At 37.6% G+C, this 26,815-nt stretch overlaps 1 protein-coding gene across 1 annotated transcript; it reads left to right on the plus strand.

Moving 5' to 3' along the window:
* Nucleotides 1-1,222: 1,222 nt before the first annotated feature.
* On the plus strand, nucleotides 1,223-22,648 carry CALB1 (calbindin 1). Its single transcript, XM_043880461.1, has 11 exons — nucleotides 1,223-1,530; nucleotides 2,040-2,116; nucleotides 6,210-6,284; nucleotides 14,878-14,961; nucleotides 15,068-15,124; nucleotides 18,568-18,645; nucleotides 19,314-19,369; nucleotides 19,459-19,498; nucleotides 19,626-19,679; nucleotides 20,553-20,624; nucleotides 20,968-22,648. Exons 1-11 carry the CDS (start codon nucleotides 1,452-1,454, stop codon nucleotides 21,079-21,081), a joined length of 786 nt encoding a protein of 261 aa, XP_043736396.1. The 5' UTR covers nucleotides 1,223-1,451; the 3' UTR covers nucleotides 21,082-22,648.
* Nucleotides 22,649-26,815: the final 4,167 nt, after the last annotated feature.

Here is a 26,815-nt window from a genome sequence, read left to right on the forward strand (position 1 = left end):
GTCCTCTTTCACTTTTATCAAGAGGCTCTTTAGTTCTTCTTCACTTTCTGCCATAAGGGTGGTGTCATCTGCATATCTGAGGTTATTGATATTTCTCCCAGCAATCTTGATTCCAGCTTGTGAATCATCCAGCCCAGCATTTCTCATGATGTACTCTGTATATAAGTTAAATAAGCAGGGTGACAATATACAGTCTTGACGTACTCCTTTCCCAATTTGGAACCAGTCTCTTGTCCCATGTCCAGCTTTTGACCTGCATACAGTCTGTAAGTAAATAATAAATCATCATTTATTATATTAAAATACATAACATGTTCAGTTAGATTTTTCTTTCCCCAATTCTCATGGTAACTTCCAAAAACTTCTGAAAATCTCTTTAACAGAACTTGCTTGGCATAGCAAAAAGGAGAGATACGTGTGTTCCAGCCACTGAGCAGGGCCTTGCCTCATTAGCTCACCTCAGTATGGTTTCTCTTTCTTTAATTTGCTAATTCTTTCTACACCCAAAGGAAGTAAACCACAGTATCTCTAAAGATCATTTCCTTCTCCTTACATTTTGTGATTTTATAGTTTAAATTCTGTCACTTTTCAATTATAATTCTGCTTCAAGTTAAAAAAAAAACATCATCCTGCTTTCTCGTATTGGCAAGGCTTGTTTATATAAACAATCTTAACAAATACTCATGTGATGGTCCTCAACAAGCACAAAATAGAGTAGCTATTGATACCAATAGATTCATTGCATATGTTCATCAAATTAATCTAATATTTGCTAAATTTTCACCTGACTTTGTTCAAACAAATACCGAAATGTCTTGGAGAAATCACACATACACAGAGGCACAGACACAATATAAGCATCCTTTATGTGATTCTACGCTTCATTAGCTTTCCTCTTCCATCTGCAAGTCAAAACCTCTTCACACACGATATTTCACTATACTCTTCAGGAATAAGATCCCTTTCGGTCCTGAGAATGTGGAGGGAAATGAGTGTTTTCAGCAACCCGTCTCTAAGCTAAGGATTTCCCACCACCTGCTGCTTTCTGCACTTCACAACCAGTGCTCCAGCTCGCTTTCCTGGGAGGAGAGGAGGAGACGGGAAGGGAGGGGTGGAAGGTTGCTGCGTGCAAGAGGCGGGATTGAGGGATGGGAGGCCGGGGCAGGCGTGGCCCGGCCCGACTGCGGGATAAATACGGAGAGCGGGAGCCGGGGCGCAGCGAGGACTCCCGGGGACGCCTGAGCCGAGCAGCACCGAGGACAGCGACTGGCGGCGCCGGCGGCCTGCGTTCCCTTCTGCAGCCCGGGATTTCTTCTTACACACACACACACACACACACGTTCACGCTCGCGCACGTGCACAGACACACACGCACCTATACCCTGAGGCTCTCACCCCACTCCAGCGCGGACACACACATACTCCACGCAGACCACCCACTCCGCTCTACGATGGCAGAATCCCACTTGCAGTCATCTCTGATCACAGCCTCACAGTTTTTTGAGATCTGGCTTCATTTCGACGCTGACGGTGATTCTCTTTTATCTTTTTAACTGTTCGAAGAACCTTGTCCCACCCTTTTCCTTTCCTTGAGCCTCCTGATCCGATTATCCTTCATTTCTTTTCTTTGCTTCTTCCCCCATCTCCCTAATCTCTCTCCAGTTGGCTGCCAACCATGAACTTTAAAGTTCATGTGATGTTTCTATGTTATCCCAAAACCTTGAAAGTCTTTTTCTTTCTTTCTCCAAGGATGATACTAATAGAAGGTGGGGGGCTGGGGTGGAGGGTAGCGAGAGCGAGAGACCCTACCCTGAAAAGTTTCTACGGCTACACTCATCACCCCAACCATCCTCCTTTGCCCTTAGTGGGTCTCTCCCCGGAGGGGACCGCTGCCCTGTCGTGTATCTTTTGCGGGTTAATCAACATTGAGGCCAAGATAGGACCTCTCCGGTGGCCGGAAAACAGCTGTTGTGGAAACTGAACGGGGAAGAAACTTAGAGTGCAATGTCTGACAGCTGGGGGCTTCTTTGTCTTTACAGGAAGTGGTTACCTGGAAGGAAAGGAGCTTCAGAACCTGATTCAGGAGCTCCAGCAGGCGCGGAAGAAGGCTGGTTTGGTAGGTTGAAGTTTGCAAGGGAGGAAAGAGACCTTTGCCCTTGAATAAATATTCTAGCATTCTCGTAAAGAACTAGCGAAATCAAATGGGTTCCGGGAACGTAAACATTTATTTACTGAAAAGGGGAGAAAGAGTGCCTTTTGAAATTGTGTAGGGAGAAAGAGAGGGAGAAGGAGCGGGAGACGCAGAGACAAAGGAGAGAGAGAGAAATTCCTTAAAGGGAAAAAGCCCTACAATATGAAATCAGAGCTTTTAAAAGATTGTATACTTGTATTTTAATCGTACTTAAAAGGAAAGTGTGGGTGAGACCTGTTAGCAGATCACCACCTCTTCTATTGAGTTCAGTTAGGTAATTTTTAACCTCTCTTTAATAGCCTGAAAAGTAAAGGAGTAGAAATACATTTCTGCCCCTTGGAGGTCAGGAAACCAATCTGCAGATTATGGATCTCTTATTCTATTGCCAATTATTATTGTAATGTTGATGTGGTTGGAGTGAGGAGAAAATGTCCTTCCTCACTGGGGGTTAATTTGTACAACTTTGCAACATAATAATGAGCAAGAAATTTAGCAAAAAGGGGATTCATTTCTGTTGTGAGGAAGAAAGTCAAAAGTTAGAGATGTAAAAAGTAATTTTAAGAACTTCACACATTTTAAACATGCAAAGTGATTCTCTAACGGGAAGCAATTAGTGGCATTTTGAAAATAAGCTATATTTGTAATTTAAGCTATCAGTTAAATTTTACTAATTATGAATAACTTCCTTTAGGCATAAATTAGCCTGTTAAGAAATGATATTGTCAGCATAGAGATTTTACATTATATATAAACAAATATATATGAAGATACAAAGATATATCTTTAGAGGAAAATATAATTGTGTGAGCTTTTAGCAAATCACCACCTCCAGCACTGAGTTATATACATAATAGTATACATAAATATGGGCTTCCCTGGTGGCTCAGATGGTAAAGAATCTGCCTGCAATTCAGGAGACCTGGGTTCGATCCCTGGGTCAGAAAAATCCCCTGGAGAAGGGGATAGCAACCCACTCCAGTATTCTTGCCTGGAGAAACCCTTGGACAGAGGAACCTGGCGGGTTGTGGCCCGCAGGATCACAAAGAGTTGGACAAGACTGAGAAGTATGGCGATACATATATATATCTATACATATAATTCACTAATAGTCACCCTTTTGTTCTATCTAAATTGAAAATTGTGTGGCACACATCTCTGTACAACATATCAAAAGAACGCCTAGCCCTCCAGGCTCCTCTGTCCATGGGATTCTCCAGGCAAGAATACTGGAGTGGGTTGCCATGCCCCCCTCCAGGGGATCTTCCCGACCCAGGGAATGAACCCAGGTTTCCCACATTGCAGTCAGATTCTTTACCATCTGATCCACCAGGGAAGCCCAAGAATAGCCTTTCCCTTCTCCAGGGGATCTTCCAACCCAGGAATTGAACAGGGGTCTTCTGCATTGCTGCAGGCGGATTCTTTACCAGCTGAGCTATCAGGGAAGCTCCAAAAGAATGCCAGAGGACACTAAAATGATTTATAATGCATTAAAAGCTATCAGTTGCTAAAATCCAGTGATTTAAATCAAATTGATTTAAAACCAGAGAGCACTCTGGGACCCTGGGTCAGGAATCTACCCTGGAGAAGGAAATGGCAACCCACTCCAGTATTCTTGCCTGCGAACCCCAGGGACAGAGGAGCCTGGCGGGCTACAGTCCATGGGGTCACAAAGAGTCGGACACGACTGAGCACGCACACGACACTCTGGGAATTGTTTTACCAGGTTTGATACTACATAAATTTGAAAGTTAATAGGACGGGGTCAAATAAAATTGAAAATGTTTTATATACTCTCTCCATACCATCTTATACATTACCATGTAAATAAATTCATGCAATATTATCACTATAGATCTATGCATCTTTGACTAATAATACAAAACATTTTCTTCTACAGTTAAAATACATATATCTAAAATATCTGGTTGGGAAATCTTTCTTACCATAAAACTTCTAATTAAAACCTTTAAAGATGTTTCCAGCAGCTAAATGATTATATTTTAATTTTTCTAGAAGTAATTTTAATATTTATTTTCAGCTTAGAAATTCAGGCATTTAGAAACTCTATACATGTTTTCAGATATTTCTTTTCCTCTTCCCATTTTAATACATATACTTTTTGTAAACAGTGACTTGTTAGAGTTTTTTAAATTTTAGATCTTAATTATTTTTTTCTACTGCTAAGTTTCCAATCTTAGAATATTGGAAGATGTTATTGTTGGATTATAATCCAATAATACCAAATCTGAGCACAGGTTCAGGATTATATGAAGTTGCTTAATAGCTTGATTATTATAATATAGGTTTGAATAGTTAAAATCTAAATCAAGATATGAATTGAAACATTCATGTACTAGACAAATATTTCACTACTGGCCTCACTGTATTAAATCAACTTTTATCTATTTTTTCTTCTCTTTTTTTTTTTTAGAACTTAAAGGTTGAACTTATAAACCAGGTTTCTTTGCATTTCTAGCAATAGGATAACAGGTTTTACTGTATTAATGGAAAAATTATTTGGCTTAGCATATTAATAATGTGAAATTTCAAAAATTTCACTAGTATTAACTGTGGGTGAATATAACATTAATGAAATATAATAACTCAATATACTTTCAGAACTAGCATTTTTAAAATTTACATTTATTTTTTTATAAAGCTTTAACCTATTATCATTATCATTGTAATTATGTTTTGCACTGTTTAAGGTAATAAAGGCAAGTTGAAATTAATCCATATTGGAAGGGGTTTTATAAGCCTATTTTAAGCTGCTTAACTACTGTTTGTTACCTTCTATTAAAGATAGTTACCTTCTATTAAAGATATTTACCTTTAACCAAAGTAGGATTTTGTAACACTGGTAATAATAATATTCAGACTCAGTACAGTCCTCACACTCTATTAAGATATTTATCCCTAGAGCAAATGTGTGTGATAGATGCTATCACCGTCTTGTTAGTTATGATAAAAACCAAGACCTTAATTTACTTTTCCAAGGACACAGAATAGGACATTCATAAAGGCTGACCTATTTTACATAGGCTTCTGTTAATGCAATAGGGCTATTTTAAATGGGCTATGTTGAGGACCCAAGGGTATAAATCCAACTTCCTGAATACTAGTTCTATCTATGTTCAGGTCATTAGTTTACTGTTCAGAGCTATCTGTTCTGTCAATATGTGAAGAGGTTATGTAAGCAATAGAATAGATTGAAAAAGATAAGTCAAACGAGAGGAAAGCTTTCACTTCGTCCCTCTTCAATATATCTTCTGTACTAACTAAATGGGAGCAAGAACATCCTCTCGGTAGAAAATGGAAACAAGGAAACACTGGAGAACTGCTCCCTAAATTACTCTTGGAGGCAAAGATCTTCAGCATATAGTCAGTAATCCAAACTAAGGTCATCAGTATTGCCTGTTTCTAATGAAAGTACAAATTGGTCGAGTCATTTTTGTTAATCTGACACAAATTTTTCTGATTTTTAATTTGTAAAAGCATTTCCAGCTTCTTCCACACTGGAAACTGTCTTTGTTTACAAATGCGTTGCTTTTGAACATTCACATTTGCTTGTCCAAATTGAAAACACAATATTAACTTCCATGGATAAAGCATGTTATAATAAGGAATATGTTATAGGATAATTAGTACAGCAATATAAAATAATCTTCCCGGAAGCAAGTAGTGGTAAGGTACATTCACAAGGATCACTATATTTAAATTCACTAAAGGCTATGAACAGAATAATTCTGACTACATTATTAAAGGATAACGTATTCTCAAAACTAATAATAGAAGATAAGTCATAATGACTGATTCAGAAATTATGTCTTTCATTTCAAACCAGTAAAACTGGTGCATTAGTTATATCCTAATATTCATGAAAAGGTTAATCAATATGCATAATTCTAAACGGTTCTAATTCCAGTTTTTCTTTGTAAAAAGTTATTAACATGATAACAAGCATACTGTTTGCTTTTTTTAAAAAACCTTCTTCTTACCTGGCTTGTTATAATTTTAGGAGTTATCACCTGAGATGAAAACTTTTGTGGATCAGTATGGACAAAGAGATGATGGAAAAATAGGAATTGTAGAGGTAAGGAACTTATGCATTGTTCTCATATAGTTTTAATAAGGGAGCTTTTTGGAGTTGTTTTCAACTCAAACATGATAGGTAAAACCTGTTCTAAGAGGCTTATTTTACTTACATACCATGCTATCTTTTGTTCAGAGATATAAAATCAAAAACTGCTCAGAAATGAAACAGACCTAAGAATTTTCATAATCCAAGCCGAAATTTAACATATTACAAAACTAAGACCTAAAGAAGTCAAATGATCTGTCTCTGGCTATGCAATTGTCTGCTGGCCCTGATGCAGTTAGAGATTCAGGTCTCCAACTTCTGGATGAGTACCCGTCCCATTACGTTACCAGCCTCAGTTCAATAAAACGCTAACCCAGAACCATGGTTCGCTGGTATTTCTTATTAACAGTGCAGACTTTTGTTAGAATATAAAATGAACTATTTGCAGTCCCTAAAGATGATATCATGGCAGAAAATTGCATCTTGTTTTCTAAAGTTCCATTTTAAATTGCCAGTTGGCCATGTAAAAACACAAGAACTTAAAGTGAGTGAATATTTTGTGATGTGTAGGTATAGTTTTCTTTTGAGTCTTTAAAAGTTGAAACTTGGGTGTCAAATCTTATCTTTTCCTAGTGAGGACAACTTTTTTGTCTATGAATCAAGGAAGCAAAACTTTGACTATACATGAACTCTTTTGCATTCTTCAGATATGTGAGATAGTACTTTTACTTTTATAAAATCTAATGTCTCAGCTATTTTCTTTATCTCTGCAACTCATTAGAGAAATTGAGTGGATAACTTTGTCCAGAAAAATTAATAAGGTCATAGTTTAAAATATATCAAATAATAGACATAATTATGTTCTTTATATAATGTTCCTAGTGTATTAGATTGGGAAGTATTCTTAGTCATAATTTACCTTTGATTCAGAGAACTAACCTGGTTTTCAAAAATTGATGTTATAGGACACCAGTGATGTCAATGTGAAATATACTTATTTTTAAACAGCTACTACAAATAGAGTTAAAGAAGGACATACTATTATTATCTTTGTAATTAAAATATTTCCCTGGAGTATACACTTTTCCCTTTGCCTATGCATAACTCATTACTATATAAATAGATAAATTAATAGTAGTGGGACTTATAGATTGACATAGAGGCCAACTAATCAAGATATGAATCATCAAGGATAAAAAAATAACATTGAAATGAACATAAATGAGATGACATAAATCTAATTATTCAAAACTAGTCAGAAATTCTGAAATCAGTGAGATTATAGATGTGGCTATTTGAGAGTTTGGCATACTTTATAATTCTAGTACAGGAAAGATTGTCATCTTGTATTTAATGTATGTCACCTTAAGGACTCTAATGGACTCAGCTATTTTTAATTTCTTCAGTGACCCTAGGTTGCAACAGTAGCACAAAAAGCATGGATCTTATTCACATAGATTCTATATTTTTAAAAGGATAAGATGAATAAATCTATTTTGAATCTATATTTTACTGCATATTATATGGAATAACCATTCATGAAGTATTATTTGAGGTCTAATTTGAATGAGAAGCTAGGAGTTACTACCAGATACATTTTCCTAGAGATTTGATGTAAGGAATTTCCATAGAAGCTTGGGAAAGAAACTGTTACATGAAAGAAAAGGATTTCTGTGTGAGGAAAGATACAGATAGTTAACAAAAGAGAATGAAGAAGTTAATGAAGACTGAAATGAAGACTTGAGGAACTTTTATAGCAATAACAGTAAGAAAGAATTTTCATTTATTTGTATGACATTACACAATTATGGAACCCACTCCAGCTCTCTTGCCTGGAGAATCCCTGGACATAGGAGCCTGGAGGGTTATAATCCAGGGCAAAGAGTCGGACATGACTGAAGGGCCTGAGCATGCACACAATTATGGAGTGTTTTCAAACATGTGATCTCATTTGATCCTCATAACAAAATAAAATAAACTTATAGTTGAGGAAAGCTGTAGCTTAAATAGAATTTCAGTCACTTTCCTCTAAACCACTCAGCCTTTTTTTTTTTTGCAATTAATAATCCACATATTTTCTGCATCAAAAGAAAATATTTTCAAGCTTCTGTTCATTGATTACTTATGGCAAGGCTTAAATTTAGCCAGGTTGAACGGGGATGCACAAAGTATAGAGCAGTTATTTGACCCAATCACTTGAAACATGATTTGGGAAGAACTGTCAATCAGTGAAAGCAGAAAGAGTTTAAAGGAAGAGAAGGGAACCCACATAAGACTTAATTAGAAAGTTTAATTATTCCAGGACATGGAACTTATTGTTGCATGGGACCCAGAGGAAAAGTTAACCAAGATTTCTCACTTTAAGGGTAAAGAAATCGAAGCTCAGAAAGGTTGAATGATGCGTCTAAGATCCCACCGGCAAGGAGTAACAGAACATTTATACAGGCCTAGATCTGACTCTGATTCCAGAATGCTTTTTATTAATCAGAGTTATCAGCCAAGACACAGAAGGAAGTGAGGAGGGTCAGTACTGGGAGAAACGAGGAGGAGAGAGTGGGGGACAGGGAAGAGATTGCTGCTATAGTTCACAGACAGGTTGATCGTACTTAACCTGGTTAAGGAGGAGGGGTGAGAAAAAAGGAGAGATTACGAAAAATCATCGGAAAAAAGGAATTGAAAGCTACAGATTACATGTACAAAATGGAGAAACGGAGAATGGGGAATGCCTGAATTTATAATGTGCCCTCTGGTGTCACCAGTAAGTTGTGTTAAGTCAAGTTCATCCTTTCTGTTTTCCAATCTGACACATTTCACTTGCTAAGAAATCCTATGTATAACATGGAACATAAATACACGAATTTCAGCCAGCTTTGAAGGAATAAAAAAAAAAACAGGTTTTCCAAAATTTATAATAGTTTACAGATTCCTATCAGCTCACATCAAGTACACCATAACTTTCATGTTCAAAGGGAAAAGAGATTAGATTTGCTTATGTATTGCCCACTTAGTAGGTGTATTCAGGGGCTCATCAAAATCTAATCAAAGTAAACCAAATGGTATTTATGTGGTAGTCTGCTTTCCAGGTCAAATTGACTTGGCTTTAATTGAAATGTGTTGTTCAAAAGATCAGAAAATAGAGTGGGTAACTTTCAAACTTTTGTTTTAAAGAAGTTGACTGACACTTTCCAACAATACGCTCTTACTACCTAGACATGTAAAAACATGTAAAAAGAAGGGTAATGTATGAATATGCTTTCTTATGAACTTTTAAGTTTCATGTCTTTTAAATAGATTTTCAAATTCACACAAATACAGCTTGATAATAAAGAGACTGTTGATACAAACTCAAAACAGGAACTCTGAAATTCTGAGATAATTTAACAAATACCATGACAGTCAAAATGTTCTAAATTTATTCAGACTAATAGCTCTATTGCAGAGAAGATTGATTAAAATAGTCAAAGAGGGAGACTGAATGATTTAGCAGATAATAGAAATTCCTTCTCTGGTGCTCACATTAAGTATAGATGTTTCCCTTAGCTGGATGTCAAATCTGCAAACTTTTCACCTGATCGCTTGGGCACGGTATGAGAAAATAGCATCCTCTCGAGTTTTACTGTGTCTATTTGTCCAGGTCAGTGCATCCACCGGAAAAATAGATCTGAAAGCTATTTCAGTTGTAAAATTGTAATAACCCTCCCAGGGAAGCAGGCATTTTTCTAGACTTTCCTTCTTTTCTTGATAGTGGGATTTAAGCATGTAAGTTTAACCATAATAAATGTAATTTTTTAAATAGTAAGCTAGTTTTCTACCTCAGGCTTCCCTGGTGATTCAGCAGTAAAAAATTCACCTGCAATGCAGGAGGCTTGCAGGAGTGTGAGGGTTCAATCCCTGGGTCAGGAGTATACCCTGGAGGAGGAGATGGCAGCCCACTCTAGGATTCTTGCCTGGAAAATTCCAAGGACAGAGGAGCCTGGCGGGCTACAGTCCATGGAGTTGTGAAGAATTGGACACGCCTGAGCGACTAAGCATACACAGTTTTCTACCTCGGAGTTCGGGGAAATGACTGACAATAGAATCTGATTTAGAACTTCATTCTTGATAGATTTTTAAAAATAGCTTATTAAGACTGAAGATTTTAATGGAGGGTGATAGTTAAAGGACAAGAGTCTCAAAATCAAAAAGTCAGACTGATTTCAAATCTGGCTCCAACTATAAGCTATGTGATAGCAGGTCATTTACCTTCTCTGAGCCTCTGTTTCCTTGGCTGTGAATGAACATGGATGACATATGAATATCAACATCAGATAACACATGTCAAAAATAGATAAGCCCTGGTACACTATAAAAACTCAACAAATGTACTAGCTATTATTATTAAAAATAAAAATATTTCATTAGAAAATTTATGCCATTTTTCTTAATGTCAACCTTTTCTCCACTCTTATAACTTGTCAAATTCAAATTATTAAATTCAACTAGCCTTTAATTTGTGTGAAAAGATTATTTGCCTTTTAAATTTTCCAATTTCCTGGACTCACTTCTCATTGGCTAGAAAAATATTTCTTTGGCTTCCAAACCAAGAAAGTGAATGTTTTACTAATATGTGTTGAAAGAATCTAACATGCACCAAGATTGTCTTCAAAAATTATGCCTTGTGTGTGCTTTAAAAGATATACCTCAGGCATTTATATTTCTTGTAAAGTTGTCCTTCACATGTCCTCTCCCAGCACCTAGCATGTAGCTTTACCACTGTAGTTATCTCTTGCTTTGAAATTGCCTGAAATAAGATTTTTCATTATCTGCCTCCCTGTAAAGTTCTTACTGTCAATGACTATGACTCCCCAGCATGCAGTCCAGTGCCTTGCAGGTTCTGAATCATGGCCACATGAGCCACAGCAAGGGATTTCAACCTAATCCAAAACATAGTCAAGAGCTCCATATTATGGCTAGTAATAGAAGAGAGGTGGTGAAGATCCCTGTTCTGGGACAGGTTGGTTCCTTTGGGGACCGTATCTGAGTTGAAGAGAAGCAATGAGGAAGTTTATTAGGAAGTGCTCTTGGAATCAGTGCCAGTCCAAGGGAAATAAAAGAACAAAGCTGGGCAGAGCGAGACGCTGGGCTGTGATACAGTCTCAACTTTGGCTGACCTTACAGTGAGCTCTGAGCTGGGACAACCCTTCAGAGATGTCCCAAGTTTTGAGTGAGAGCTAGGTTTTATATCCCCATGTGCATCTTGGGGTCACAGCTCTCGTCAGCCCAGGTAATCTCCCCAAGAGACCTGCCAGCTGAGACCACAACAACACTCCTAGCACCTAAAGAGAACTCTGATGGCAGTCACAGTGGCCACCCCAACCCCTATCCACAGCTTAGCAGCAAGCTATTTGAATTCTCGCAGCCTATGCTGACCCTGGATGGTCAACTGCCTTCATTCGTTGGTTGAGTACAATATCTATGGAAATTCTTGCAGGCGCCAGGCAAAGAAACATTAATTAAGTCACAGACCCTTTCCTCAAGATGTACATAGACTGAAAGAGAAGACAGACAAGTAGAGAGAAATTTTTGCCTTCCCACTCTCAGTGACAAGCAATCCATTTTTGTAAATGAAGCTTTGAAAGATTCTCCTAGTAGCCACAGTTATCTGCCTTCCATTCATTTCCTTGCTTCTCTTAACTCTCTTCTCCAACCCATAATAAAGTTTTGAGAGTTTATAAAAAAGCAGGCAGGCAGATTGAAAATTAAGAAATCACCAATAATCTTGGAACAAGTAATACAGGATACTACTGTTGACAACAGTGACTTAGCAAAATAGAGGCTACAACAGCCCTACTTAACAGCTTCTATAAAAGACCTCAGTCACCTTGTAGATATGGTCGTAGAGTCAACAGCTGGAGAGTTACTGCCCCCAGCTCTGAAATTTGAATATTGATTCGTATGCTTTCCCTAGTGGTCCAGTGATTAGGACTAGATGCTTTCACTGCCAAGGGTCTGGGTTCAATCCCTGGTCCAGGAACTAAGATCCCACAAACCACATGATGTGGCAAAAAAAAGACACACACAAAAAGATGATTTGTTATGTTATTTGTTTGTTGTGAAGGGGCTTCCCTCATAGCTCAGTCGGTAAAGAGTCTGCCTGCAATGTGGGAGACTGGGGTTCGATCCCTGGGTTGGGAAGATCCCCTGGAGAAGGAAATGGCAACCCCCTCCAGTATTCTTGCCTGGAGAATCCCTTGGACAGAGGAGCCTGGTGGGCTACAGTCCATGTAGCTTCAGAGAGTCAGACATGACTTAGCAACTGAGCACACAGCCACATCTTATCCACACATCCTTCTTGCTTCTTTCTTAGTGGCTGGTTTGTCTTTTGACAGTGTTTTATGTGTTTAAGACTCATTGCTAATGTTTATAAAATATGATGGCACTGATAAAAAAATAAAGGAAAAAATATGATGGCACTGTATTGAGTTTAACATTAACAGTTCAATTAAATTAAAAGATTGACTATGTTGCATTTAGATATAATATTTATTCTATTATAATTAAACCAACTAGGACCAAAATAGCAGGGGTGAAGAAATATACATTTATACTAAACATGAAGAGCAATTTTACCTTCTCTATATTTGACATTCTTAGAGACCTCTGGACTTTATGCAAGTTATGTGAAGTTTAACTTTTGAAACAAGAGGTTAAAATTTCCCTAATTTTACATGTGGTCCTTGCTTGCTAGTTCCATCTTTTAGTTTTTCTGTTTTTTATCTATTTGATGGGTTTTGATAAGTAGATTTTTTAAGAAAAATTATGATTTTGTTCAAAACAATGTACAGTAATTTTGAAAATCCAAGCAATATAGAAAATCACAATGAAGATAAAAAATATGCTCACTACAAATCATGTTAAGTAGGTATTTTTAATGAAGTAAAATTATTAACCAATTCCAAACATTTATGTCAAGTACCTAACATGCTGAGCACCACACCAAGTATTCAGGGGATGCAGACAAAGAATAGTCTTTGCCCTCCTGAAATGGGTGGTCTATGGGTAGGTCTACCAAAAGCTTACAAAGTGGTATCTGACAATTTACATACCAATAAGGAAAGAGTTGGCACTGGCTATGTCCTGTTTCCTAAATTAATGCTTGCATTAACACATAACCATACTAGTGACCTTTATTTGGAAATAAGAAAATGTTTTCTGACAGTCATACCAAACATCCTAATAAGATATCTGGCTCTGCCACTTACTTTCATCCCATTATTAGTGCCTGAATGATTCTAATTTGAGATATTATTTCAAATATCTAAAAACAAGATAAGTTAAAGGACATATACAGCATAAAGAAGCTGAGGTTACTTGCATACGAGATAGAATGATGCATTTTATATTTTAAATTTTTTAATGGACCTAAAAGGACAATTTTTTTTTCAAGTGTGAGAGTCTTATATAATTTGGTAGACTTTTGGCATGTATACTGACCTAAAGGTTAATCTAGTCCACAGGTTTTTTAGTCTAAAATTCACAGATGAGGGTCCATGCCTGTACTTCAGGGAATTCACCAACTTCTGGAAATTAGATGAAATATAGTGTTGTAGGTTCATTCTTTAATGGTGAAGATGCAGTGATTCTAACATTCTCAAAGTCATTTTGAACCCAATACATTTAAGAGACACTGGTTTCTATTTCAACTCCTCGTTTTAAGTGACGAGCATGCTAAGTTCCAGAAATGGCTGAGGGAGTTGCTGGGGACCACAGCTAATTAGCAGCTGCCCAGGAATAGAGCACACACCTTCATTAGGCCATCAGTCCAGCTCCCGCCTGCCCTGCGCACAATAGATAGATTGTACTCATCCTAAAATGGGATCTGGAGTCCTTCCCTTCTCAAAAAAAAAAAAAAATGGAGCACTGAAGTTACAAAATGAGATCTTAGGAGAAATGTCATCGGGTCACTCAAGGGAGATCATCAAATACAATTTAAGCCCTGGACTGAAGCAACAGATGTCCTTTTAGCAGACGCCAAACATTTGAGAACTGACATTCCCTATTACCATTCAGCTCCCCCTGTTCACTGTTAAGTGTCTTTCCCATCTCTCTCTATTGTTTTACAATGTCCTGAGTTTATACTGCATTGCATCTCCTAACAAGCTTTCTCCTCCGACTTCAGAATTCATTTTTGGCCTTGTGTCCTCTCTGCTACGTTCATATCTCTCAGTTTCTTCTTTTATGAAATATATGGCCCCACATCATCCTCTGGGTCCTCACAGGAAAAGACCTGATCTGTGGCCCGGGAAAGATGCAGGGGCCGAGCCACCGGGATGAGCCTGCTCGTGTGTCTAGCGATGAGACGTGTCAGCCACGCTTCCTTGAGCTCCCTGGGCATGCCTGCTGCAGCCTCCTCGCTGACCCGAGAACCGGGCCCTCGAGGGCAGCAAGCGCTGCAAAACACCATGGCACTTTGTAGGGACAAGTGTCCGAAAGGGAAAATTGATGGCCATGTTGCTCCTCTCCTAGTTTTCTGGGTAATAAAATTATGGTCAAGCAAAACTAAGAGCAGGAAATGAGACAGACTTGCGTTCAAGCTCCTTTCACCAGCTTCGTCCATCTTTTCCAGCTGGCTCACGTGTTACCCACAGAGGAGAACTTCCTGCTGCTTTTCCGATGCCAGCAGCTGAAGTCCTGTGAGGAGTTCATGAAGGTACGGGAAACCTCAGCCGCCGAGTGATATCTTCGGATATCTGGAAGTAGGGACACTGTGACCTTTTCTAACGTGTTTGGTCTTCCTTATCCAAAATTATTTACAGACATGGAGAAAATATGATACTGATCACAGCGGCTTCATAGAAACCGAGGAGCTTAAGGTAAGCAAACAAAAATGTGCACATTTTTCCCTTTCAAATACAGCTATGAGTTTTGTAGTTTAAAAAAAAAAAAAAAAACTTCCCACAAAAGAAACTAACGCTAAGCAATGGCACATTTTCATCCACTCTTCCACATGGTTAATAAAGTACCACATCAAAAAAGAGACTGCAAGTACTTCTTGAAATTCTGTTCAGCAACTGACATTTTCTGTGGTGTGTACAAATTGTTAATAAGGGATGGATAGATGATAGATATATGATGGTACACAAAGCCAAATAAGTCAGATTATTTTCGTTAAAATTTGACATTTTATTTCATAAGTTAAACAACTATATAGATGTCTCTTTAAAGATAAAGAAACAACTCTTGGACACCAATTTTATGCCAGGCACTTTATACATGTCTTATTTAATCTTCATGTGAGTTCTGCGGGATTAATGTTACCTCAGTGAGGAAAAAAGGGAAGAGAAGTTAAGCGATGAACTGAAGGCTATACGGAACAGGGCATACAGCTGTAATCTGTGAACTAGTTTGCTTCCAAGGCCCCTGGCTTATTGCATCTCAGTAACAACAAGAAAAACAATCTTCATAAAATCAAACTTCTGAAAAACTGTAACTTTGAAAATGAATTTAGCAATTCATATCTCAGAAATGTACATAGGAGCTGGTAGGAGAAGAGGGAGATAGGAAGGAAAAGGTAAGGAGATCTGAAATCAAGTCTTGTCTCTGGACAAATCTCTTTATCATTCTGCCTCATTTTTTCATCCTTTATTTGAGGGTAATAACACCTACCTCTCAATTTACTGTGAGGCTCAAGTAAGATGTTACATCTGAAAGATTTTGTGAAATACAGGTGATATAAATTATATTATCTATGAACTCAATAATTTACTAGCCTTTCAGAAATACAAAACCATCTTTCTCTCATTTCTCTAAATTGACCTCAATACTTCTCAGTCTGAAAGACTCTATTTTCTCTATCTTTAGGATATAGAATAACTAAAAGAGAAACAAATATTGAGCACCTGCTATGTGGCAGGCATAATACTAGATGCTTAAAATGTATTTTTACATTTAATCCTCAAAGAAAATTTGCAGGGGGGGTATTATAATTCCCATTATACAAACAAATAAACTGTAATTCAGAGAAATTGGATAATTTTTCAAGAGTACTCAGCTGCTTGGGAAAAGAACCTGACTTTGGACATAGAATATCTAATAATAGTAATAATTTTTTCCCCCACAACATCAAAAGTTTTCAGCTTTAGTCACCAAGAGTTACCTCTTATGTTATTATGTATGTAGGGAGACATGAAAATCAAACATGGTTTCCTGGTCATAGTTTAACATTGTTTGAGTTACACGTATTGTATAATTGAGGGCTTCCCAGGTGGCACTAGTGGTAAGGAATCTGCCTGCCAACTCAGGAGACTCAAGAGATGTGGGTTTGATACTTGGATTGGGAAGATCCCCTGGAGGAGGCCACGGCAACCCATTCCAGTATTTTTGCCTGGAGAATCCCATGGACGGAGAAGCTTGGCGGGCTACAGTCCATGGGGTCGCACAGACTGCAACTACTTAGCACACATGTATAATCACAAAATTGCTAAAGCATGTGGGACTAACAACACTTAAAAATGCAAACATTTTTCACGTGAAATCACCAAAAACTATATTTTTCACAAATTTGTAATTCAGCAACCCACAAGGTGACAGTTAAATTACTGTGTTTTTATTCTGCTGGACCAAAAAAATTCTTTTAAAAATCATTTCAAGTTTATAATGAAACTTTAGCTCATTTCCAATACTGACCTTCTTTGTTCTAAATTTTATTCTCAGAAGAGATTCTAAATAGAAGTACTTCTCTCTGGGGAATTGTGAAGATAAGTTGGCATTCTTTTTTAATGGATCTTTCAAGAAAGCTAATTTTAAGATTTCATAATGGAGTAAAACATTGCTTGCTCTCAGACATGACTTTGAATCTCAGCGTCCTGAAGTTTCTCCCAGGCTATTTTTGTGACCACCATTTTAGTCTCTGATGAGGATTTTTAACCCAATTAGTCTCTGACAAAAGCCTCATATGGTTCAAAAATAAAATTCATCCCCAACAGATAACTTTGAATTTTCCATGCTTCACTTTGAATTTTAAGTGGAATGTTTGAAGTGAAAATAAATTTATGAAACCAAGAAAAAGTCTCCTTCCTTGAAAATAATGAAGTTAGATCATCCCAGCAGAACTAGAAAATTTGGGAAGGAGATAAATGACATCAAAGCTGAAGAAACCCAATCCTTCGGTAATGTCTTAACATATCAGCTCAGTTTTCCATAATTTCAGTAATTCATTTTCTGAACAAATAAAGAAATTGCAAATGAAAAGCACTAGACAAAGTGAAAAACTATTGTATTCTTAAGTACTTACATTGTCATTTATGTGGCAAGCTTTTGAAAGCTTTTCTTTGATTTATTTCTCTGGTGAAAAAATTAAAATCACTCCTAAACTCCAGCTGTCAAATTAATAATCATCTTTTTTTCATCCTTCCCATATTAATTTCTGCTTTGATGTGATTCATATCCTTCAAGAATTAGGTAACGCCTGCAGCCAACTATTTTAGTTTGAACAGTCAGGTGAGACATTCTAACCAAGGTGCTTTGGACTGCATCAAACCTAAAAGCTAATCCAGCCTCTAGTGAAATGTGCTTCACACTGGCTATACACTGATACGGAAATACAGATTGTAAGGGCAGAAAATGCGCTTGAAATTAAGGGTAGATCTCCACCTTGTATACTAATAATTGCTCACATACCTCAGAAAGGTATAGGGGATCCATTCTGTTTCTTGGGCTTCCCAAGTAGCTCATAAGCAAAGAACCTGCTTGCCAATGCAGGAGACATGAGACGCAGGATCAATCCCTGGAGGAGGGCATGGCAACCCACTCCAGTATTCTTGCCTGGAGAATCAATCCCGTGGACAGAGGAGCCTGTCAAGTTACAGTCCATAGGGTCACAAAGAGTTGGACATGACTGAAATGACTTAGCATGCACCCAGGCATAGTGTTTCTTATTTCTTGGAGAAGAATCACATGAGTATCTGTGAAGATACCATTAGGAAGAAATGCATCCATTGGGCTAGCTGGCTTTATAAGTTTTTACTCTGAGTCCTACATGGTGCACAATCTAACTTCTCTTTAAATTGAAATCATAAACGCATAGCATACCATAGCATGGTCTGACCCATCAGGTCTCAATAAAAGGAAGATGTCATGCCTGTCAAGGGAGCGTCACTGCTGGATGCCAAGAGGTCCTCTCCTAGTGTCCTCCTTTCATCCAGTCCTATTCTCGAAAAGAGGCTTTCTTTGTATTCTTGGGGTGTTCCATTCCAAGGCAGGCTGTAAAGAAAGCAGATTGTTATTGATGAACTTTATCTGTTTTTTGTCTTAACAGAACTTTCTAAAGGACTTGCTGGAAAAAGCAAACAAGACTGTTGATGATACAAAACTAGCTGAGTATACAGACCTAATGGTAAGACTGATCTTGAAAAGATTATAGCCAAGAGCCTATGAAATATTACGGTGTTCTGGCTAGTTCCCAAGACTACACAGGATGAAATAAATAAACCATGGTGTGGGCATTATATGCATACATGTATCAATACCTATGAAGCTTCTACCTTGTAAGGTTAGCTTCAAGGCTTCCTGCATGAGCGTTTCCTTTCTTGTGGAGTTAGGTAATTTTCATCTATCAAAAGATCACTTACTCAAAAATTTATTCTGTAAAGATTGATTCATATTTTCTGCTTATACTCTTTGATGCTGTAAAAGAGGAAAACAAAGTAAATATTTATTTTCTTATTATTATTTGGAAAGTTTCAGGATGTGCTATGTAGTGCCAGACACCATATCTCCCACATCTTGATACATTAAAACACATATTTGCAAGAAAAATAAACAATGATGTTCCAGAAGTCTAGCGTAAGATCACTTTTACTCTATTTTATATTGTTGTGATAAACTTTGGTAATTGACAAGTCATAGAATTGAAATTTTGCACTGAAAGTTTAATAAATGCTAGTTTCTAGAATTTTGCCGCCTATATAGGTAATTGATTACTAAACTTCTTTATTTTGAATTTCCTTCTCTATGCAACAAATATTTTTTTTTCAATACAAAATAATGCCTTCTGTCTTTCAGCTGAAATTGTTTGATTCAAATAATGATGGGAAGCTGGAATTAACTGAGATGGCCAGGTGAGTTTAGGAACTATGCAAATATTATCATTATAAGCTGACCTTTGTTAAAAATCTAATGCAGTTATATAATGTTTTTCTCTTAAAAGATTACTACCAGTGCAGGAGAATTTTCTTCTTAAATTTCAGGTATTTCTCTTTTTCTCTACCATACATAACATTTCTCAAAAGGTTAAAATGTGGGGTATCTGCCAAGGGAAGCACAATGAAATATAATTGTAGCATTTTAATCTTTGCCCTCTTCTCTATCATCTAGGGAGTCAAAATGTGTGGGAAAGAGTTCAATAAAGCTTTTGAGTTATACGATCAGGTAAAAAAAAAATTGTTTCTTATCTGTAATTTGATTTTTTAGAAAAATTTGGAATATGCTCAAAAAGGGAAAAAGCCTCAAACTCAAGGTTATATTTAAAGAAACATGAGCTATTAAAATTACTCAGCCAATTTATTCTTGTCATAGGAAATGAATTACGTTATATCCCAAATTAGACGAATTTGATTCGAATCCCATGCTACAATTTATCGCCTGTGAACTGTGAATAAGATACCAAACTCCTCTGATCCTTAATTTCCTCATTGGTAACCAAGAGATAATAATACTCAGTCTGCAGGGCAGAATGAGGGTTGAGCTAGATGAAAATATCCTGCAGGGATTCTCCCACGTAGGGTATAGTGAGATCACGTGTGTGAGGAAAGGTTGTGCATGACGTCAGTAGTTAACACGCTTTGTTCCTTCTGATTTCTCTCCTCCTGGACCAGGCCAGTCCTCTGGAGGCCCTAGCACAGCTCTCCCACTGCATAAGGTGATAATGGCCCGCCTCTATTACCGGCCGGGAATATACTTTCCCCACGCCTATGTCCTCCCTCCAGCAAAACACTTGTGATTAATTTCTTACTTCAACGAGAGGTAGTGATATTGTTAACATACAGGGAAATAGTAAATGTAAAATCACTTTGAAAATTTCAAAGCATTTTACAAATGTAAGGTCCTGAATGAGAGGAAATTCGTATCCGTTTTGGAACTTTGGAGCAGTTAAAAATTTGAGGGTCTGACCTACGAGGTTAGTATATCTGCCAAATTTGCAGTAGGCAGATTTTCTGAGGATTTCAATTATTTCCATTTTACTACCTTTGCCTTTTTTATGGGTGAGGTTGCTTACATATTATTTTATTATCCCTCCCATAGGATGGCAATGGATACATAGATGAAAATGAACTGGATGCTTTACTGAAGGATCTGTGTGAGAAAAATAAACAGGTAATCTAGTTACCTTGCCATTTCCTTCTTAAGCAAACTTGATGGATCCATCCAGATGCAACCACACATCTACTTTGGAGAATCTACTTTAAAACTTTATAGAGGAGAAGAAGTAGATTTCAGTTCTTAACTTGATTTCATACTGGTCTGAATCAGTGTTTAACTGTGATAAATAGATTTGAAAAGCTACCTTGTGCTTTATTCACATTTGTATAAGAGTTTAATCCAGCTCTTCTTAATGGATTGGTATAACAAGCAGCTCTGTCTCATATTTTATTACTTGACAGTGGTTAATTCACTTCCACGTTTAACTGGATTATAATACCGTCTATGTCCTATTTAGGATCTGGATATTAATAATATTCCAACATACAAGAAAAGTATAATGGCTTTATCGGATGGAGGGAAGCTATACCGAACGGATCTGGCTCTCATTCTCTCTGCTGGTGACAACTAGGGTTGAAGACCATGACCACTCATTAGTGATACATTGTCTCTAAAAAATAATTGTGCACCATAAGGATGTAGGCTGTCTTTTCTTTTGTATCTGTAAATTTAACTGCATATAGATAATTATCCAAGATCTGTGGCACACTCTTTTCAGATTGTTTCTATACTCTTTGTAATGTACAGTTTTTGTAACCATGTGACTGAAGAGGAGGATGTCTATGCTTAGGCCAGTCAATACACCCAATGAAAAAAAAATAACCTAACATATTCTTCCTTCCGTACATGTCGTTGGACAAGACTTCCCTCAGAAATCTACCAGGATTAGTCTCTAAAATCCTAGTCTCTGATGTGTGTCACTATTGAATAGAAGGATGATACATAACAAGCTAAGCATTCTTATTTCAGACAATCTGAAGTCTGCCCAACAAAATGATTCTAAGCTGTATTTCCAATTGGAAGAAATGTGCTTTAGCATCTAAAATACCAAACTATCAATCAATAGTTAATCACGGCTCTATGAGGTTAATAGTCTCACTTCACTGGGCAAGAATTTAGTGAATCAGCAATACTTCTACTGCTTGAATTCTTATCAGTCTACTGGTTCAAGTTGATCTGATGACAAGGAAAGGCAGACAATGCATAGATCTACCTAATTCTACGTTTGTACTTGTATTTATAAGTCTACTGTCAAACAGTATGACCTCAACCCATTTTCTAACTGGTTTCATGTCCTGCAGCCTATAATTATTCTAGGAAACTGCTGTTTTATGTCATAGTCTATGTACTATCTGATTAAATTATATATCAAGTATCCTGGTGTTCACTTTGCATACTTCTTGGATTTTCTTTCTGTGTAGAACTGTTCTTCTCCACCAAGGGTAACTGTTGCCTCTGAAAATAATTTTTTTCTGGATACGACAGAAGTGAATCTGTCGTATTTTTACTACATAAGTGAATTTTAAGGTAAAATTCATGGCACCCTGATTATTGAATGTTACACAAACAATTTTGTCTATTCTGTGAATTCTGTATTTCATACTGATCAGCATTAAAACTAGTTCTATTTCTATCTGCAGATAGTGTCAAATGAGTTAAAAAGAACATCTGGAAAGAAATGCTAATGCAATCATTTATCTTATTTAGCAAGGGTAATTCTAAAACATTCTCTTGACATACATTCAAGCCACAGTTTCATATATTTGTAGCTAGAACATACTATACTGGTTATAGTTGACATGTCATGCTTGGTGATTTCTCATTTTTTGATTGTGAAGCAGGGAACTATGAGAGATGTGTCTCTGAAATTTATAGTCACTGCCAAAGAGTCAATGGTTCTGGATCACTTTGAATGTTGCCATTCTATAAATTCAGCACTGATTTTCTCAATTCATATAAATAACAAAAAGTGAGGTATTTCTTTCCCCCAAGAATGAACAGAAAAGAGATTGCCAAAAAATAAAATTTATCATATGATTTCAGTGGTAGACTGGCTTTGCTTTTAGTGTGTAAATGGAAGCACTGGACTTAGGCTGAATTTAACTACTAAGAATAAATAAAAATGAAAATAACTTTAATAATTTCTTGTATTTTTGTTTTCTTCCTCAAAAAAGTCAGTGAACATGTAACCCATGACCAATCCATGGGAAATGTAGGTTACCAAAGTTATTACACCCTAAGACATCTAATGGACTTCCATGGTGGCTCAGATGGTAAAAGATCTGCCTGCAATGTGGGAGACCTGGGTTTGATCCCTGGGTCGGGAAGATCCCCTGGAGAAGAATGGCAACCCAGTCCAGTATTCTTGCCTGGAGAATCCCCACAAACAGAAGAGCCTGGTGGGATACAGTCCATGGGGGCGCAAAGAGTTGGACATCTGAGCGACCAAACACAGCACAAGACATTTAAATAAATGTACACCTGCCTGACTCATTATTACTGAATTATGGGATGCCTCATTGAATTAATAGGTGTCTCTGACATTAAGATTTACAAAGGAATCTCAACAAACATAATCAAATATTCATGAAAGATGTTCTCTAGAGAAGTAGGAAGAGTATGCAGAATTTCCCTACATTTCATCTGTGGGTGAACAGCTGTTCATTGCAAAGTATACACCATAACTAGACCAAGTTTGGTACTCTTACAATAATAGCAAGGAAAAAGAAAGAAAAGCAACAACAAAAATCTGAAAGGAGTATGTCTGAGGGAACATTTTAGAGTGCTGACGGTAATAAGGGCCACAAATTGAGCACCAGGCCCATCAGGGTGGACTTTAACTCCTAAGCACTTTCAGGGAAAATTCTTACAACTCAGCTAAATTAGTCACAATTACATACAGGTGACAGGCCAGCCTCCTGGAGCAGAGAACAGAACGAAGAATGGAAAATGAATCTGAAAGAACAAATGTAAGATGGCTTGTATAACGCCTTCCTCATATCACGAAATCCATTCCAAGTATGTTACCAGTCTAAATGGGAAGTGTATGCAGACAGAAAGAGAATATCTCTAATACTTTAAGCATGTAAAAATTCCTTAACCAATTATGAAAAAGCAGACTGAAAAATTGAACTCTTAAAATTAAGAACTCTGTTCCCAGAAATATACTATTAAGAGAGCAAAGTTGTTTGTAGCTTGAAAAACCAAACACCAGCGTGTGAAAAGGTATTCATGTTGGCTCACAGTCTTGAGAGTTTCCCAGGTGAAACCCCAAACTGGTTCCAGTACACAGGGCATGAAGGGGCCTAAGAAAGAGGCAGACCACTCCAGGCTGGTAGGTGGCAGTTTTAGTAAGGAAGGAAACTGACATACAAGCTTGGCTGGGGTATTAAGTGAGTAGACCTCCACACACCCACCCGAATCTGAGAGTTTCCATAGAGCCTTGACCCTGTGTTCAGTCATGCATTCAACCCAGGTGGTCTCACAGTACCTTACTTAGTTGTGGCTGAAATAGCTCTGGTGTAGGAATGTCAAATGGACATTCCAGGAAGGAGGGAGTGAGGAGCCTGGACTCAGCTCCTGGGTCAATCTGCAGTCAAGTCCACTTGATGACCTCCTTCAATGATTTGTAACACTGACAAAGGTACAAATATATAAACATTGTTTCCAAAAAATAATGTTTATATTTAACACAACATAAAAATGTGTAAGAAAGCTGGACAGGCATTTCACAAATAAAAGGATATCTAACTATCCAAAATAAAAATAATCAGCTTTATTAGTAGTCAGGAGCAATCGAATTAAAATAAGTGGAATACTACCATGCACTCACCAGAGAGGCTAAAGTTAAAGAGATTTTTGAATGCCGAGTATTGGTGAGGTTGTGGCACAGTGAACGTGTTTACACACTGCTTGGGGGGAAGTTAAGTTGTGAAGACCTTGAGAAGCCATTTGGCAGTATCTACTAAATTTGAATGCACGTATACTTCATGGGCTTCCCAGGTGGCTCAGTGGTAAAGAATCTGCCTGATGATGCAAGAGACACAAGAGATGCAGGTTTGATCCCTGGATCAGGAAGATCCCCTGGAGGAGGGCATGGCAACCCGCTCCAGCTCCAGTATTCTTGCCTGGAAAATTCCATGAACAGAGCCTGACGGGTTACAGTTTACTAGGTTGCAGAGACACGACCGAGTGACAAAGTACACACACACTTCACAATCCAGAAATGTCACTTTTAGGCTTAGCAACCTAACAGAGAAAGGTGTGTGTGTCTTAAAAAAAAAAAAAAAAAAAAAAAGGATGCTTAAAGCAAGCAGCATCATATTTGACATAACCCAAACTAGAAACAATTCAATGTCTACCAACAGCAGAACAAATAACCCGGTATATTCCTATGGTGAAATGTTATGTAACAATGAGAATGAACACAGGGGACAAGCCTACACATGGACGTCACCAGATGGTCAACACCGAAATCAAACTGATTATATTCTTTGGAGCCGAAGACGGAGAAGCTCTATAGAGTCAGCAAAAACAAGACCGAGAACTGACTGTGGCTCCCACCATCAGCTCATTATTGCAAAATTCAGGCTCAAATTGAAGAAAGTAGGGAAAAACACTAGGCCATTCAGGTATGACCTAAATCAAATCCCTCATGACCATACAGTGGAAGTGAGAAATAGATTCAAGAGATTAGATCTGACAGAGTGCCTGAAGAACTATGGAGAGAGGTTCGAAACATTATACAGGAGGTGATGTCCAAAACCATTGTCAAGAAAAAGAAATATAAGAAGCCAAAGTGGTTGTCTGAGGAGGCCTTACTGAGAAAAGATAAGAAATGAAAGGCAAAGAAGAAAACGAAGGATACATCCATATGAATGCAGGGTTCCAGAGAATAGCAAGGAGAGATAAGAAAGCCTTCCTCAGTGATCCGTACAAAGAAATAGAGGAAAACAATAGAATGGAAAAGACTAGAGATCTCTTCAAAAAAATTAGAGATACCAAGGGAACATTTCATGCAAAGATGGGCTCAATAAAGGACAGAAATGGTATGGACTTAACAGAAGTAAATGATATTAAGAAAAGGTGGCAAGAATACACAGAAAAACTATACGAAAAAGATCTTAATGACCCAGATAACCATGATGGTTCACTCACTCACCTAGAGCCAGACATCCTGGAATGTGAAGTCAAGTGGGCCTTAGGAAACATCACTATGAACAAAGCTAGTGGAGGTTATGGAATTCTAGCTGAGCGATTTCGAATCCTAAAAGATGATCCTGTTGAAGTGCTGCACTTCAATATGCACTTCAATATGTCACCACATTTGGAAAACTCAGCAGTGGCCACGGGACTGGAAAAGTCAGTTTCCTTCCCAAAGAAAGGCAATGCCAAAGAATGCTCAAACTACTGCACAATTGCACTCATCTCACACACTAGTAAAGTAATGCTTAAAATTCTCCAAGTGAAGCTTCAACAGTACATGAACCAAGAACCTCCAGATATTCAAGCTGGATTTAGGAAAGGCAGAGGAACCAGCGATCAAATTGTCAACATCCACTGGATTATAGAAAAAGCAAGAGAGTTCCAGAAAAACATCAACTTCTGCTTCATTGGCTATGCCAAAGCTTTTGACTGTATGGATCACAACAAACTGTGGAACATTCTTAAAAGAGATGGGAATATCAGACCATCTTACCTGCCTCATGAGAAATCTGTATGCAGGTCAGGAAGCAACAGTTAGAACTGGACATGGAACAAGTGACTGGTTCCAAATTGGGAAAGGAACGTCAAGGCTGTATAGTGTCACCTTGCTTACTTAACTTATATGCAGAGTACATCATGAGAAACGCTGGGCTGGATGAAGCCCAAGCAGGATCAAGATTGCCTGGAGAAATATCAATAACATCAGATATGCAGATGACACCACCCTTATGGCAGAAAGTGAAGAAGAACTAAAGAGCCTCTTGATGAAGGTGAAAGTTTTAACTCAGCATTCAAAAAATGAAGATCATGGCATCTGGTCCCATCACTTCATGGGAAATAGACAGGGAAACAGTGGAAACAGTGTCAGACTTTATTTTTTGGGGCTCCAAAGTCACTTCAGATGGTGACTGCAGCCATGAAATTAAAAGCCACTTGCTCCTTGGAAGAAAAGTTATGAGAAACCCAGAGAGCATATTAAAAAGCAGAGACATTCCTTTGCCAACAAAATCCATCTAGTCAAAGCTATGGTTTTTCCAGTAGTCATGTCTGGATGTGAAAGTTGGACTGTGAAGAAAGCTGAGCACTCAAGAATTGATGCT

Source organism: Cervus elaphus, chromosome 21 (assembly GCF_910594005.1).
Source record: "Cervus elaphus chromosome 21, mCerEla1.1, whole genome shotgun sequence".
In the NCBI taxonomy this organism is placed as follows: Eukaryota; Metazoa; Chordata; class Mammalia; order Artiodactyla; family Cervidae; genus Cervus; species Cervus elaphus.